The 16,238-nt window shown below is 44.8% G+C and overlaps 1 protein-coding gene across 1 annotated transcript in view; it reads left to right on the top strand.

Annotated features, from left to right (window-relative positions):
* Window positions 1-16,238, top strand: part of dhrsx (dehydrogenase/reductase (SDR family) X-linked) — a 284,229-nt gene that overhangs the window by 170,681 nt on the left and 97,310 nt on the right. The window contains exon 4 of the mRNA XM_078222521.1: window positions 13,572-13,673. Within this exon, the coding sequence (XP_078078647.1) occupies window positions 13,572-13,673 (102 nt within the window). The remainder of the gene's footprint in view (window positions 1-13,571; window positions 13,674-16,238) is intronic.

The following is a 16,238-nucleotide window of genomic DNA, read 5'->3' as shown; positions in this document are numbered from 1 at the left end:
CTGTTACCTGAGCAGGTCAGAAGCTAGGAATACTGCGGTGAGTAACTCACCTCCTGACTCCTCAAAACCTGTCCACCATCAACAAGGTGTAAGTCAGGAGTGTGATGAAATACTCCTCACTTGCTCGGATGGGTGCAAATCCATCAACACTCCAGAAGCTTGATACCATCCAAGACAAAGCAGCCGGTTTGATTGGAACCCCATCCACAAACATCCACTGCAGCAATTCACCAAAGATCCTTAGACAGCACCTTCCATACCCACAACCATTTCCATCCAGAAGAACAATGTCTTGAGAAAGTGAGAGGGCATGGGATCCAAGGGGCTGTTGCCTTGTGGATCCAGAACTGGCTTGCCTGCAGAAGGCAGAGAGTGGCTGTGGAGGGGTCTTTCTCTGCATGGAGGTCAGTGACCAGTGGAGTGCCCCAGGGATCTGTTCTGGGACCCTTGCTGTTTGTCATTTTCATAAATGACCTGGATGAGGAAGTGGAGGGATGGGTTGGTAAGTTTGCTGACGACACCAAGGTAGGTGGTGTTGTGGATAGTTTGGAGGGATGTCAGAAGTTGCAGCGAGACATAGATAGAATGCAAGACTGGGCGGAGAAGTGGCAGATGGACTTCAACCCGGATAAGTGTGTGGTGATCCATTTTGGCAGAACCAATGGGATGAAGCAGCAGTATAATATGAAGGGTACCATTCTTAGCAGTGTAGAGGATCAGAAGGACCTTGGGGTCCGGGTCCATAGGACTCTTAAATCGGCCTCGCAGGTGGAGGATGCGGTCAAGAAGGCGTACGGCGTACTGGCCTTCATTAATCGAGGGATTGAGTTTAGGAGTCGGGAGATAATGCTGCAGCTTTATAGGACCCTGGTTAGACCCCACTTGGAGTACTGCGCGCAGTTCTGGTCACCTCATTACAGGAAAGATGTTGAAGCCATTGAAAGGGTGCAGAGGAGATTTACAAGGATGTTGCCTGGATTGGGGGGCATGCCTTATGAGGATAGGTTGAGGGAGCTTGGTCTCTTCTCCCTGGAGAGACGAAGGATGAGAGGTGACCTGATAGAGGTTTACAAGATGTTGAGAGGTCTGGATAGGGTAGACTCTCAGAGGCTATTTCCAAGGGCTGAAATGGTTGCTACGAGAGGACACAGGTTTAAGGTGCTGGGGGGTAGGTACAGAGGAGATGTCAGGGGTAAGTTTTTCACTCAGAGGGTGGTGGGTGAGTGGAATCGGCTGACGTCGGTGGTGGTGGAGGCAAACTCGTTGGGGTCTTTTAAGAGACTTCTGGATGAGTACATGGGATTTAATGGGATTGAGGGCTATAGATAGGCCTAGAGGTGGGGATGTGATCGGCGCAACTTGTGGGCCGAAGGGCCTGTTTGTGCTGTGGCTTTCTATGTTCTATGTTCTATGTCAGTAGACACATGGGAACACCATCACCAGCAAGTTCCCCTCCAAGCCACTCACCACCCTGACTTGGAAATATATCCCCGTTCCTTTGCAGTCGCTGGGTCAAAATTCTGGAATTCCCTCCCTAACAGCACTGTGGGTGAACCCACCCCATGTGGACTGCAGCACTTCAAGGCAGCAGCTCACTACCACCTTCTCAAGGTCAACTTGGGCGACACGGTGGCACAGTGGTTAGCACTGCTGCCTGACAGCGCCAGGGACCCAGATTCAATTCCAGTCTCGGGTCACTGTCTGTGTGGAGTTTGCACGTTCTCCCCGTGTCTGCATGGGTTTCTTCCGGGTGCTCCGGTTTCCTCCCACACGCCAAAAGATGTGCGGGTTAGGTTGATTGGTCATGCTAAATTTCCCCTTAGTATGTCAGGGGGATTAGCAAGATAAATGTGGGGTGACAGGAATAGGGCCTGGGTGGAATTGTGCTCAGTACAGAGTTGATGGGCCGAATGACCACCTTCTGTACTGTAGGGATTCTATGACTTTGTGATTAACTGGGGGTGGGCAATAAATTCTGGCCAGCCAGCAACGCCAATGTCCCACGAATGAATAAAAAGAGAAGTGAAACAGAACGCAACACGGTTGACCAAGGTTTAAAAAAAGACCAACTGAAATCTCGTTGTGGAGAACAACAGAACTTTTTCAAAGGTGGACGTCCCTGGATGAGAAGTGGCAGTGAATGCAAGGTCGTTACAACGCAAAACGCTACGGACGCGGGAAACCTGAAATATGAACAGAAAATGCTGGAAATACCAAGGTCAGGCAGCATCTGTGGAGAGAGAAACTGAATCATCATTAATTGGCAAAACTTCTCGCAAAGAGCAGTGCTTAAGATCTGAAGAGAATTCACTGGTTGAATAACGGCGAATAGATAAGATATTTCAACAATACTGATGCAGGCTCAAAGGGCCGAATGGCTTACTCCTGCACCTAGTTTCTATGTTGAGGTTCTATACAAATGCAAGTCTTTTTTTTTTGGCAAACAAAATTTTATGAAGGTCTTACAACTGACGTTTTTCATCAGACTTAAAAATGTGAAAAACCTAGGATAAAAGGAAGAGGAAAAAAAGCTGACATTTGATATCTGTGTTTTACAAATACCCGACAGTCATCGACAGCAACTTTAGCAGGCCAGATTAATTACAGCTTTGCTGCAGCATCTGAATGATCCGTGTGGCTACTTGGTATTGTGCTCTTGTCAGTGCAAAGCAGCCTATCATCTGCTTAATTTTGAACATAGCCACGAGCAATTTCTGTTTCTTAAAAAAAAAATGTTTGAACGTTTTCCTTGTGCTCAGACTCTTTTTGCTGCATGTTCGATGTGATTGGCAATGTAAGGAAGGCAAATCAACTCCTCTAAGTACTGTCTTCAACCCTGGGGCATTTCATGCCCAAGCCTGTGAACACAGTGTGCTGATTTTGTCAAGGGCGGCATGGTGGCACAGTGGTTGGCACTGCTGCCTCACAGTGCCAGGGACCCGGGTTCGATTCCCGGCTTGAGTCACTGTCTGTGTGGAGTTTGCACATTCTCCCCGTGTCTGCGTGGGTTTCCTCCGGATGCTCCGGTTTCCCCTCTCAGTCCGAAAGACGTGTGGGTTAGGTGCATTGACCCGAACGGGTGCCGCAGTGTGGCGACTGTTTCTTCAGCAGGAACTCTTCAAAATGCAGCAAATGAAACAACAACAAAACTTACTCCAACTTATAAATCAAAGAAAGGGTTCAATAAAGAAACATCATTACTCCAAACTTGGGGCCTCACCCTGGGCCACTCCAAGCTCCCACAACTCTCCATAGTTCCTTGTTTATAGTGAATCAGTTGGTCAGCTGACTATTACATCACTCTGTGATTGGTTCCATGTTTTACTGGGTCAGCTGACCCTTACATATTGTTCCCATTGGTCACATTACACCCAACACAAATTTGTCACGGGTTATATTCTAACAGCGACTAGAGGAATTTCACTGTAACTTTATTGCAGTGCTCAGGTAAGCGTTACTTGTGACTAATAAATAAACTTTACTTTAAACTTTGGTGTAGTGGTTTGACAGGTAGAATCCAATGAAGGATATTAAAGTTGGGAATGAAAGTTCACGAGATGAATTCCTGGGTTGAGTGATTATGTAGAATGGGCCTACTGCACTGTGTATAGTTTTGGTCTCCTTACTTGAGAAAGGATATACTGGCACTGGAGGGGGTGCAGAGGAGATTCACTAGGTTGATTCCGGAGTTGAGAGGGTTGGCTTATGAGGAGAGACTGAGTAGACTGGGACTATACTCCTTGTAATTCAGAAGAATGTGGGGAGATCTTATGGAAACATATAAGATTATGAAGAGAATAGATAAGATAGAAGCAGTGAGGTTGTTTTTACTGGCGGGTGAAACTAGAACTAGGGGACATGGCCTCAAAATAAGGGGAACCAGATTTAGGATTGAGTTGAGGAGGACCCAAAGGGTTGTGAATCTGTGGAATTCCCTTCCCAGTGAAGCAGTTGGAGCTACCTCATTGAATGTTTTTAAGAGAAGGATAGATAAATTTTTGAACAGTAAAGGAATGAAGGGTTCTGGTGAGTGGGCAGGTAAGTGAAGCTGAGTCCACAAAAAGATCAGCCATGATCTTATTGAGTGGTGAAGCAGGCTTGAGGGGCCAGTGGGCTACTCCTGCTCCTAGTTCTTATGTTTTCTTTAGAGTTAAGAGGAATGAGAGATGAAATGTAAGATTTTGAGTGGGCTTGACAGGGTAGAAGCTGAGAGGCTTTTCCCCCTGCCTGGGGAGACTAGAACCCATTAGCTAGGGGTATGATTCTCACTTTGGATGCTTCATTAAGAAAGTATGGTGAGAGGATCTGGGTTCATGTCCCAGGTGAGGCCCCATTCGATAGGGTGGGGGGCGGGTGGGGTTTGGCCAGAGTAGATAGGGAGAAACTGTTCCCTCCTGTAAAAGGATCGAGAATGAGAGGGCACATATTTAAAGTAATTTGCAAAAGGAGCAAACATGATGAGAGAAAAACTGTTTTCACAGAGTGAGTTGTTTGGCTCTGGGATGCACTGACTGGAAGTGCAGGTTCAATTGAGGCATTCATGCAAGATTAGATGATTGATTGAATGGAAATAATGTTCATGGATCCAGGGAAAAGGCAGGGGAATGGTACCAAGTCATGATGCTTGTTTGGTGAGTTGGTGCAGACATGATGGACTGAATGGCCCCCTATCCTGCACCATAACAATTCTGTGATTCTGTGAGACAGTTTCAGATTGAGATGAGAAGGAAGTTCTTCGCTAAAGATTGTATATATATTGGAATTCTTTACCCCCTCAGGCCACTTAGTCGTTGAGTCAAGATGAGACCAATAGATTTTTGGACTCTCTGAGAATCAAAGGATATGGGGATCGGGTGAAAAATTGGAGCTGAGGTCAAAGATCTGTCATGATCAATTGAATGGCAGAGCAGCTTTAAGGAGATGTATGGTCTACTCCTGCTTATATTATGTTTTAAAGCAGTAATTTTTAAAGGAGATGCTTCTACCGTCATTTTTCTAAACAAGGATTAATATAGCTTTAAGAATTAGGAACAAATTAATGAAGCTATTGTGCAATTCCTTCCAAACACTCAATGCAATTTGCCTCATCATGGATTCTGCTCCATTTGGTCCCCTGATAAGACATTCTACATAATTCAATTTATTATTGGGAATATTGCTGGAAATTTGACAGTGATGCATTTTACATAGCAGATTGTAAATATCATCTTACTTTGAACAACCAAAGTGGGTGAATGCCATATTAGAACATAGAACAGTACAGCACAGAACAGGCCCTTTGGCCCACGATGTTGTGCCGAGCTTTATCTGAAACCAAGATCAAGCTATCCCACTCCCTATCATCCTGGTGTGCTCCATGTGCCTATCCAACAACCGCTTAAATGTTCCTAAAGTGTCTTGACTCCACTATCACTGCAGGCAGTCCATTCCACACCCCAACCACTCTCTGCGTAAAGAACCTACCTCTGATATCCTTCCTATATCTCCCACCATGAACCCTATAGTTATGCCCCCTTGTAATAGCTCCATCCACCCGAGGAAATAGTCTTTGAACGTTCACTCTATCTATCCCCTTCATCATTTTATAAACCTCTACTAAGTCTCCCCTCAGCCTCCTCCGCTCCAGAGAGAACAGCCCCAGCTCACTCAACCTTTCCTCATAAGACCTACCCTCCAAACCAGCCAGCATCCTGGTAAATCTCCGCTGCACTCTTTCCAGCGCTTCCACATCCTTCTTATAGTGAGGTGAGGCACACAATATTCCAAATGTGGTCTCACCAAGGTCCTGTACAGTTGCAGCATAACCCCACGGCTCTTAAACTCCAACCCCCTGTTAATAAAAGCTAACACACTATAGGCCTTCTCCACAACTCTATCCACTTGAGTGGCAACCTTTAGAGATCTGTGGATATGGACCCCAACTTCTCTCTGTTCCTCCACAGTCTTCAGAACCCTACCTTTGACCCTGTAATCCACATTTAAATTAGTCCTACCAAAATGAATCACCTCACATTTATCAGGGTTAAACTCCATTTGCCATTTTTCAGCCCAGCTTTGCATCCTATCTATGTCTCTTTGCAGCCTACAACAGCCCTCCACCTCATCCACTACTCCACCAATCTTGGTGTCATCAGCAAATTTACTGATCCACCCTTCAGCCCCCTCCTCTAAGTCATTAATAAAAATCACAAAGAGCAGAGGACCAAGCACTGATCCCTGTGGGACTCCACTAGCAACCTGCCTCCAGTCCGAAAATTTTCCATCCACCACCACCCTCTGTCTTCGATCAGACAGCCAGTTACCTATCCAATCGGCCAACTTTCCCTCTATCCCACACTTCCTTACTTTCATCATAAGCCGACCATGGGGGACCTTATCAAACGCCTTACTAAAATCCATGTATATGACATCAACTGCCCTACCTTCATCAACACACTTAGTTACCTCCTCAAAAAATTCTATCAAATTTGTGAGGCACGACTTGCCCTTCACGAATCCGTGCTGACTATTCCAGATTAATCCGCATCTTTCTAAATGGTCGTAAATCCCATCCCTAAGGACCTTTTCCATCAATTTACCAACCACCGAAGTAAGACTAACCGGTCTATAAATAATTACCAGGGTAATTTCTATTCCCTTTCTTAAACAGAGGAACAATGTTCGCCACTCTCCAGTCCTCTGGCACCATCTCCGTGGCCAGTGAGGACCCAAAGATCAAAGCCAAAGGCTCTGCAATCTCATCCCTTGCCTCCCAAAGAATCCTAGGATAGATTTCATCAGGCCCAGGGGACTAATCGACCTTCAGTTTATTCAAAACTGCCAGTACATTCTCCCTCCGAACATCTATTTCCTCCAGCCTATCAGCCTGTAACACCTTCTCTTCCTCAAAAACATGGCCCCTCTCCTTGGTGAACACTGAAGAAAAGTATTCATTCATCACCTCGCCTATCTCTACTGACTCCATACACAAGTTCCCACGACTGTCCTTGACCGGCCCTAACCTCACCCTGGTCATTCTTTTATTCCTCACATAAGAGTAAAAAGCCTTGGGGTTTTCATTGATCCGACCCGCCAAGGACTTCTCATGTCCCCTTCTAGCTCTCCTAAGCCCCTTTTTCAGCTCATTCCTTGCCAACTTGTAAACCTCAATCGAGCCATCTGAACCTTGTTTTCTCATCCCTACATAAGCTTCCCTCTTCCTTTTCACAAGACATTCCACCTCTTTCGTGAACCATGGTTCCCTCACTCGGCCATTTACTCCCTGCCTGACAGGGACATACCTATCAAGGACACCCAGTATTTGTTCCTTGAAAAAGTTCCACTTTTCATTAGTGTCTTTCCCTGACAGTTTCTGTTCCCATCTTATGCCCCCTAATTCTTGCCTAATCGCATCATAATTACCTCTCCCCCAATTGTAAACCTTGCCCTGCCGTACGACCCTATCCCTCTCCATTGCAATAACAAAAGATACCGAATTGTGGTCACTATCTCCAAAGTGCTCTCCCACAACCAAATCTAACACTTGGCCCGGTTCATTTCCCAGTACCAAATCCAATGTGGCCTCACCTCTTGTCGGCCTATCCACATAGTGTGTCAGGAACCCCTCCTGGGCTATTCTGGGCTATTGTCTAAAAGCATAATTACATAGCTGTTGCAGGCTTTGATATCAGCCTTTAAATTGATCACAAGTTTACCCTCCAAGTAACTAGACCACGTCACGGAGTTCTCTTAAACAGCTGTTTTAATGCAAGCTATATAGCAAGGACCCAGGAAAGTCACAGGTCTGTGCTGGTAATTAGCCAGAGTACCGAATTCAGAAATACACAAGTAATTATGGTTTCAAATTTGATTCCAAATAATTAGCATATACCAATCAAAGTATAGGAGTTATCTCTATCCACTCACAGTTATTGATTAAGGTTACATCATACATACATAAGGGTATCATTGTCCAGTTATATCTTATGCAGGCTTGTCTTCCTAAGTATATCATAGTTATATCTCTGACCATTGGCATATCAACCTCCTCTTCCATTGTTCCTTGTTCTGATGGACAAGCATGAGCTGCAGCTTCACATCATTCAACTAAATAGTCTTTGATTCTTATCTGGATCTGCTTCAAACAAGACCTGTGGTTTTCACATAGCTTTCCCTGTGTGACTGAGATACAGCTTGCAGCTTATGTGATTTTTAAACTTGTGATTATTAACCCTTTCAATAGCCTTTTGTATTTGAGTGAAAATGTGAGTCTAACACTGTTTACCAGCTCCACAATACACTGGTTAAAGTGAAGTGGAATTTGAGGCTGAAAGAATGCTGTAAAAGTAATTCACTTTCATGGAAGGGATTTTGAAGATGATGGGTGGTCACCCTTGTGCAATGGTGAAGAATATTGAAGGATTTGGTACATTGCAGCCCTCAAGACTCATCATTGAGTTCAACAACTTCAGACTATGACCTTTCTCCTCCATCGGGCAAATGGTATGTTGGCCTTGATAGCGAAAGGATTTGAGTCCAGGAGCAGGGATATCCTGCTGCAGGTGTACAATGCCTTGGTGAGGCCACACCCGGAGTATTGTGTGCAGTTTTGGTCTGCTTATCTGAGGAAGGATATTCTTGCTCTGGAGGGAGTGCAGCGAAGGTTTACCAGGCTGATTCCTGGGATGGCTGGAGTTCAGATGAATGAGGAGGGATCTCATAGAAACCTATAAAATTTCAACTTGACTGGACATGGTAGAAGTGGAAAGGATGTTCCCGATAATAGGGCTGTCCAGAACCAAGGGTCATAGTCTAAAGATATGGGGTAAACCGTTTAGGACTGAGATGAGGAGAAATTTCCAGGTTTGCACACAGCGTTGTCCTGGAGGTTGATCTTCAATTTCTGGAGACTCCAGGCCAAACTGGGAGAGTCGGCAGCCTTATGCTGCTATCTGCTAGATGACAAGTGCATTGATATTGCTGCTGAGATTCAGTCCCATGTAACTTGGGGAACGTGATTTGCTCCTGCAAGACGTGACAAACCTGGGTCTTGTGTTTTATTATTTTATGGCTGATAGTGTGGACTGGATGTGAATTCTCAGTTGTAATTTTTTCTAGCATCGTTGTGCAGGTCAGGCTTCAGGCCTCCCAACGCTGACACCCTTCCCGCCCTCTCCCCCAACTCCCACCCCCTCCCAACCCCAAATGGGTTAACTAATGTGCTGTAATTTGTTTGGCTGGCTGCTGACAAGGATGTTTGGCAGGGTTGCTCTCTGGGGATGGGTGGAAAGTCATAACTGGCAGGCTCCCATGGGCACTTGCAGCTGTAGGCCTCAGGGACTTGTATGAAAGTAGGCCTCAGGCACTTGGAGCTCTAGTGTGGTATCAGCTGCTTCTAGTACAGTTGCAGAAGCTGGGTGTTTTTTTATATACTCCTATAGAAATTTTAAATTTGCCATTCTTGCTTGGCGCAGTAATTGAATCTGTGCCGGATCGCATTCTGTTTGTGGACCCCCTTCACTACAGCCCCAAGTTGCTAAGGCACAAATACCTGGGAAAAAAAAGACATTGGATGACATCCTTCCTTTCTAATCAATATCCCATCCAAATATTTCTTCTAGAGGAAAATTGGTGGAAGCTCGCAACTCCTGTCTGCTCTCGTACTACTCATTGATAGGTGATAAAAAGGAGGAAAATCTAGCCCTAACCTATCCGAAACAGAAAGTGGTGGTTATTATCCCACGCATCTATAGACTTTAGTTATTAAAGATAGGCAGGAAAGTAAGTTGTGAAGTGGACATGAGGAGGCTTCAAGGAGATATAGATAAGTGAGAAAGCAAAGATCTGGCAAATGGAGTATAATATGGGAAAAAGTGAAACTGTCCATTTAGGTAGGAAGAGTAAAAATCAGTATTCTATCTAAATGGTGAGAGATTTCAGAGCTCTGCGACACAGAGGGATCTGGGTGTCTGAGTGCATGAATCACAAAAGGTTCAGTATGCAGGTACAGCAAGTAATTAGGAAAGCGAATAAATGATATTGTTTATTGCGAGGGTAATTGAAAACAAAAGTAGAGGTCTCCTCTACATAGAACCATAATGTTTCTCTGGTTCTATGTAGATGGCCATTCAGCCATCCTGTCTGCACCAGCCAAAAAAGAGGAAAAAGAAGCTAGCTGCTTGTTTTAATCCCAGCGTTTAGCACCTGGTCTAAAGTCTGGTTGCAGTATTTGAGATGCAGATGCAGGTGCCTTTTAAATGAGTTGAGCATTTCAGCCTCAATCACCAACTGAGGCAGTGAATTCCTGACACTCACCACCCTTTGGTGAAAATATTTTCCCTCATGTCCCTCTAATCCTATCAATCACTATATTTATGCGCCCTGGTGATTGACGCTTCAGGTATGGGAAGCAGATCTTCCCTGTCTACCCTATCAACTCTCATACTTTTGAATACCTCCCTATCCACATATCCCTACATATTTACCCACTAACCCCTCTAACCTATGCATCGCGGGACACTAAGGGGCAATTTAGAATGGCCAATCAACCTAGCCCGCACATCTTTGGACTGTGGGAGCACCCGGAGGAAACTCATGCGGACATGGGGAGAATGTGCAAACTCCACCACAGACTGACCCGAGGCCGGATTTGAACCTGGGTCCCTGGCGCTGTGAGGCAGCTATGCTAACCACTGTGCCACCGTGCCGCCTCGCCGCCTCATTGTTCCAGAGAAACCCAATGCAAACTGGGAGAAAGATCCAAGTAGGCATTTTACAACCTCCTAGACTTAATATTGAGTTCAATGACTTCAGACCATGAACTCTGTTCAACATTTTGATATTGTTTCCCATCCCCAACCTCCCCCAACAGGGCCAGTCTGTAACTTGTTCTTATGTTTTGCTTTCAGAGAGTGCTGACTCTTGTTCTGCTGTTACACATTCTGCTATCTGACGTAATGCTACTATCAACCCCTGCCTCAGTATTTAACACTATCATTGCCACTCCCTTTGTCTTGTGTCCATGACGTCTTTGGTAATTCTCTCCTGAGGTTCCACCTATCCCTGACCTTCTATTTAGCTCCAACTGCTCCACCCTCTCTCTTCAACAATATAAAACCCAGCACATTCCTACCTCTCTTCAGCTCTGAAGGAGAGTCATACAAACTCCAAATGTTAACTCTGTTTCTCTCTCCACAGATGCTGCCAGATCTGCTGAGTTTTTCCAGCATTTTCTGTTTTTATTTTAGATTTCCAGCATCCACAGTACAAAGAACAACAAAGAACAAAGAAAATTACAGCACAGGAGCAGGCCCTTTGGCCCTCCAAGCCTGCACTGACCATGCTGCCCGACTTAACTAAAACCCCCTACCCTTCCGGAGTCCATATCCCTCTATTCCCATCTCATTCATGTACTTGTCAAGACGCCCCTTAAAAGTCACTACCGTATCCGCTTCCACTACCTCCCCCGGCAACGTGTTCCAGGCACCCACCACTCTGTGTAAAAAATCTGCCTCGTACATCTCTTTTAAACCTTGCCCCTCGCACCTTAAACCTGTGCCCCCTAGTAATTGACTCTTCCACCCTGGGAAAAAGCTTCTGACTATCCACTCTGTCCATGCCTCTCATAATCTTGTAGACTTCTATCAGGTCGCCCCTCCACCTCCGTCGCTCCAGTGAGAACAAACCAAGTTTCTCCAACCTCTCCTCATAGCTAATGCCCTCCATACCAGGCAACATCCTGGTAAATCTTTTCTGTACCCTCTCCAAAGCCTCCACATCCTTCTGGTAGTGTGGCGACCAGAATTGAACACTATATTCCAAGTGCGGCCTAACTAAGGTTCTATAAAGCTGCAACATGACTTGCCAATTCTTAAACTCAATACCCTGGCCGATGAAGTCAAGGATGCCGTATGCCTTCTTGACTACCTTCTCCACTTGCATTGCCACTTTCAGTGACCTGTGTACCTGTACACCCAGATCCCTTTGCCTATCAATACTCCTAAGGGTTCTGCCATTTACTGTATATTTCCTATCTGTATTAGACCTTCCAAAATGCATTACCTCACATTTGTCTGGATTTTTGCTTTTGTTACGAAGGTTATGCTTTAATTGTACAGGGTATTGGTGAGACCACATCTGGAGTACTGTGTAAAATATTGATCTCCATATTGAAGGAAGGATGTAAATGCATCGGAAGCAATTCTGAGAAGGTTTATTAGGCTAATATCTGGAATGGACGGGCTGTCTGATGAGGAAAGGTTGGACAGACTAGGCTCATATTCATTGGAGTTTACAAGATTAAGAGGCGACTTCATTGAAACATATAAATTCTGGGGAGTCTGGACAGGGTGAACGTGGAAAGTACGTTTCCTCTTGTTGGAGAATCTAAAACTAGGGGTCAAGGTTTAAAAATAAGAGGTTGCCCTTTTAAGAGATGAGGAGAAATGTTTTCCCTCAGAGAATAGCAAGTCTCTGGCCTCTCTGCCTCAGAAGGCAGTGGAAGCAGAGTCCTTGAATATTTTTAAAGGCAAAGGCAGATAGATTCTTGATGGGTAAGGTGGTGAAGGTTATTGGGGGATAGGCGAGAATGTGTAGTTGAGGCCACAGTCAGATCCGCTATGATCTTATTGAAAGGGTGGAGCATGTTCGAGGGGCCAAGTGGCCTACTCCGAATTTGCATATTGGTAAACACCTCGTTGTGTGGATATCGTGTTTTTTTTTCAAACGGTGGATGGTAACCAAAATGTTTTCCCCACAATCTAAGCAAAAGAAAAACAACTATTCGGTAGTAACTTTAATGACTGGTGCACCACGTCTTTGGGCGCATCTGCAACAGATGCAACATTAGGCCTAATTCTGCTCCTATGCCTTATGGTCTTATAGTCTATACAGGCAAAATCTTCCAGCCGGCAGGATTCTCTTGTCAAGAAACTACAAAAGGTCATGAATGTGGCCCAATCCATCACGCAAACCAGCCTCCCATTGACTCTGTCTACACTTCCTGCTGTCTCGGGAAAAGCAAGCAGCATAATTAAGGACCCCATGCACCCCAGACATTCTCTCTTCCAACTTCTTCCGTCGGGTAAAAGATACAAAAGTCTGATGGTCACGTACCAACCGACTCAAGAACAGCTTCTTCCCTGCTGCCATCAAACTTTTGAATGAACCTACCTCGCATTAAGTTCATCTACACTCGAGCTATGACTGTAACACTACATTCTGCATCTCTTGTTTCCTTCTCTATGAACGGTATGCTTTGTCGGTATAGTGCGCAAGAAACAATACTTTTCACTGTATACTAATGCATGTGACAATAATAAATCAAATCAAATCTTGTCCCGCTACAGTGAATGAAGATTTGGCTGAGCGCCAAATTCTCCGTCCTTGCTTGCAGCAGCAATGGGCCGTGAATGGCCGGTAAGATCGCACTCCATAAGACCATAAGACACAGGAGCAGAATTAGGCCACTCGGCCCATCGACTCTGCTCCGCCATTCAATTCATAATGTGTTGCACCCTAGTATCCATTGATGAGAATTGTTAATGACAACATTTTGATGATAGAAATGTATTTTTCTTTCTTTTCATTCCCAGTGGAGTTTATGTACCTCGAGCTTGCTTCGATGCAGTCCATATGGCAGTTTGTCCAACGCTTCAAAGCAAAGAACCTCTTACTTCATGTTTTGGTGAACAACGGTGAGTCCAAATGATTTGTGCTCACCTTGGAGATGAATAGTCCATGGCTTTGGGGGTGTCTGTGAAGAATGTGCTTGTTCACATATAGAACTATTACGTTAGCTGGCAACGTCGAGATCAGGCACTTGTACTGACAGAGGTACTGCGACAGCAGCTGAGCTGTTTGCTGTGAGGTAATCTCATTGCACAACTTTCAGACAGTTTCATAATCATGAATTTTTAATATTTAAGCTGCTGGCAGCTTAAGGAAAAGCCAAGCCAACTGATTTGTTTGCTGGCTTTAATATTCCAGAAAACAAAGCTATTCAAAGATCAGAATAGATTCAGGACTGTAACTTGTCTTATGAGTCACATCATAAAAGATAACTTTACGTCAAAATAAAAATGTAAATTTGGTTTTCCTGTGGTTATTCTGCATTTCCCCAGTGGGTGCACACCCACCCCCCACATTTTCTCTTTTTCCTAATGCTCCTTCTATGTGAATTTGATCTATTCTTGCCTATTCTGTCTGTGCACTGATTACCAACCAGTTTCGTACTTTTGGAAAGCATAAAGTGCCTTAATTTCCTCTTTTCTTCTGCCATTTTGGCCTCACCAACTAGTTATGAAAGCAGTTGAGGAAAGTTTGTCCCTTTGCTGTGAAAGTTCCTTTGACACAAAAACTATGTCAAAACCATGACGCCCCTGACAGCACCCAGGTAATTAAATCCAGAAGGTAAATTATTGCAAAACAAAATATTTTTGGAGCGGCACAGGGTGGCATAGTGTTTAGCACTGCTGCCTCATGGTGCCAGGGACCCGGGTTTGATTCCCAGCTTGGGTCACTGTCTGTGTGGAGTTTGCACATTCTCCCTGTGTCTGCGTGGATTTCCTCTGAGTGCTCCGGTTTCCTCCCACAGTCCAAAGATGTGCGAGTTAGGTGGATTGGCCAGGTTAAATTGCCCCTTAGAGTCAGGAGAACCAGCTTGGGTGATAGCATTGGGTTATGAGGATAGGGCCTGGGTGGAATTGTGGTCGATGCATACTCGATGGGCTGAATGGCCTTCTTCTGCACTGTAGGATTCTATGATTTTTGGTACCCTGCACATTAGTTTTATAGGAATGCAAACATCTATGTTGAATATTCAAGTTGTGCTGGATTTATCGCAGTGAGGAAGATTTGAAGCATTGAGGAATCTTTCCCGTGTTACATTGGTTATGATTTTTTTTTACAGCCTGTTACTCCTGCATAAGTTACACATTACTATGTTGGAATTGGGGGAGAGATGTTGAGTGGTTCTAAATTGATGTTTGAAAGTCAAAATGTTGTCTGATTTGATGCCAAAATGTCTGATTTCAAGAAGAAATCAGATATAGATCTTGGGGCTAAAGGATATGGGGGGAAGAGGGGGATCAGGATATTGAATTCAATGATCAGCCATGATCAAAATGGATGGTGGAGAAGGCTCGAAGGGCTGAATGACCTACTCCTGCTTCTAGTTTCTATGTTTCTATGAAAGTATTTATCAGAGTGCTTGCCACAGAATGATCAGATAAGCCGTAACTCCTAGTTCTAGATTCTCCAATAGGAGAAAACATACCTCTAGCTGGTTACTGTGATAGCTGTGCCTCGCTTGCCTCCAGCACTCTCAACTCCAAGTCAGAGGATTTTGGGTTCTAGTCCCAGCCCAGAGCCTTGAGCACATAATCCAAGCTGGCACTTCCGTGCAGTACTGAGGGAGTGCTGCACCGTTGACAATGCCACTTTTCAGTTGAGGCGACAAATTGACGCTTATCGAAGAAGAGTAAGAGCACATCCCTCGTGTTCTGGCCATTATTTTGCTCTTCACCGACATCGCTAGAACTGATTATCTGGTCATCATCTCATATTTGTTTACGGAGGTTTGCTTTGCCCAAATATCCTGGATTACAATAGCAATGGCGGCACGGTGGCACTAGTCAGCACTGCTGCCTCACAGCACCAGGGACCAGGGTTCAATTCTGGCCTCGGGTGACTACCTGTGTGCAGTTTGCACGTTCTTCCCCGTGTCTGCGTGGGTTTCCTCCGGGTGCTCCGGTTTCCTCCCACACTCCAAAAATGTGTGGATTAGGTTGATTGGCCATGCTAAAATTGACTCTAGTGTCAGGGGATTACAGCAGGGTAAACATGTGGGATTACGGGAATAGGGCCTGGGTGGGATTGTGGTCGGTGCAGACTCGATGGGCCGAATGGCCTCCATCTGCACTGTATGATTCTATGAACTTCACTCAGGAAAATGTACCACTGCGCAAAAAAGCATTTGGACGCCCTGAGGTCATGAAAGGCACTATATAAATGCAAACTTGTTCTCTCCCTTCTGATCCAAGAATCAAAGCTACGGTTTACAGTTCTGTATGGTTCAATCCACACTAGCCAGATATTTTCTGCTATTTTAACGTGTAAAATTCAGATTAAAAATCAGAATAAATACCAAACAGAAAAATAAAATGCTCGAGGCTGGGAAAGGCAATTTGTTTTTGATTTTCGATACTTTATTGCTCACTATTGAGGTCTGGTATTCTGGGACTAATCCTGATGTAAGTTTT

Source organism: Mustelus asterias, chromosome 10 (assembly GCF_964213995.1).
Source record: "Mustelus asterias chromosome 10, sMusAst1.hap1.1, whole genome shotgun sequence".
Classification (NCBI taxonomy): Eukaryota; Metazoa; Chordata; class Chondrichthyes; order Carcharhiniformes; family Triakidae; genus Mustelus; species Mustelus asterias.
The sequence above is the reverse complement of the archived record's forward strand: the minus strand, read 5'-3'. Positions and strand labels throughout refer to the sequence as shown.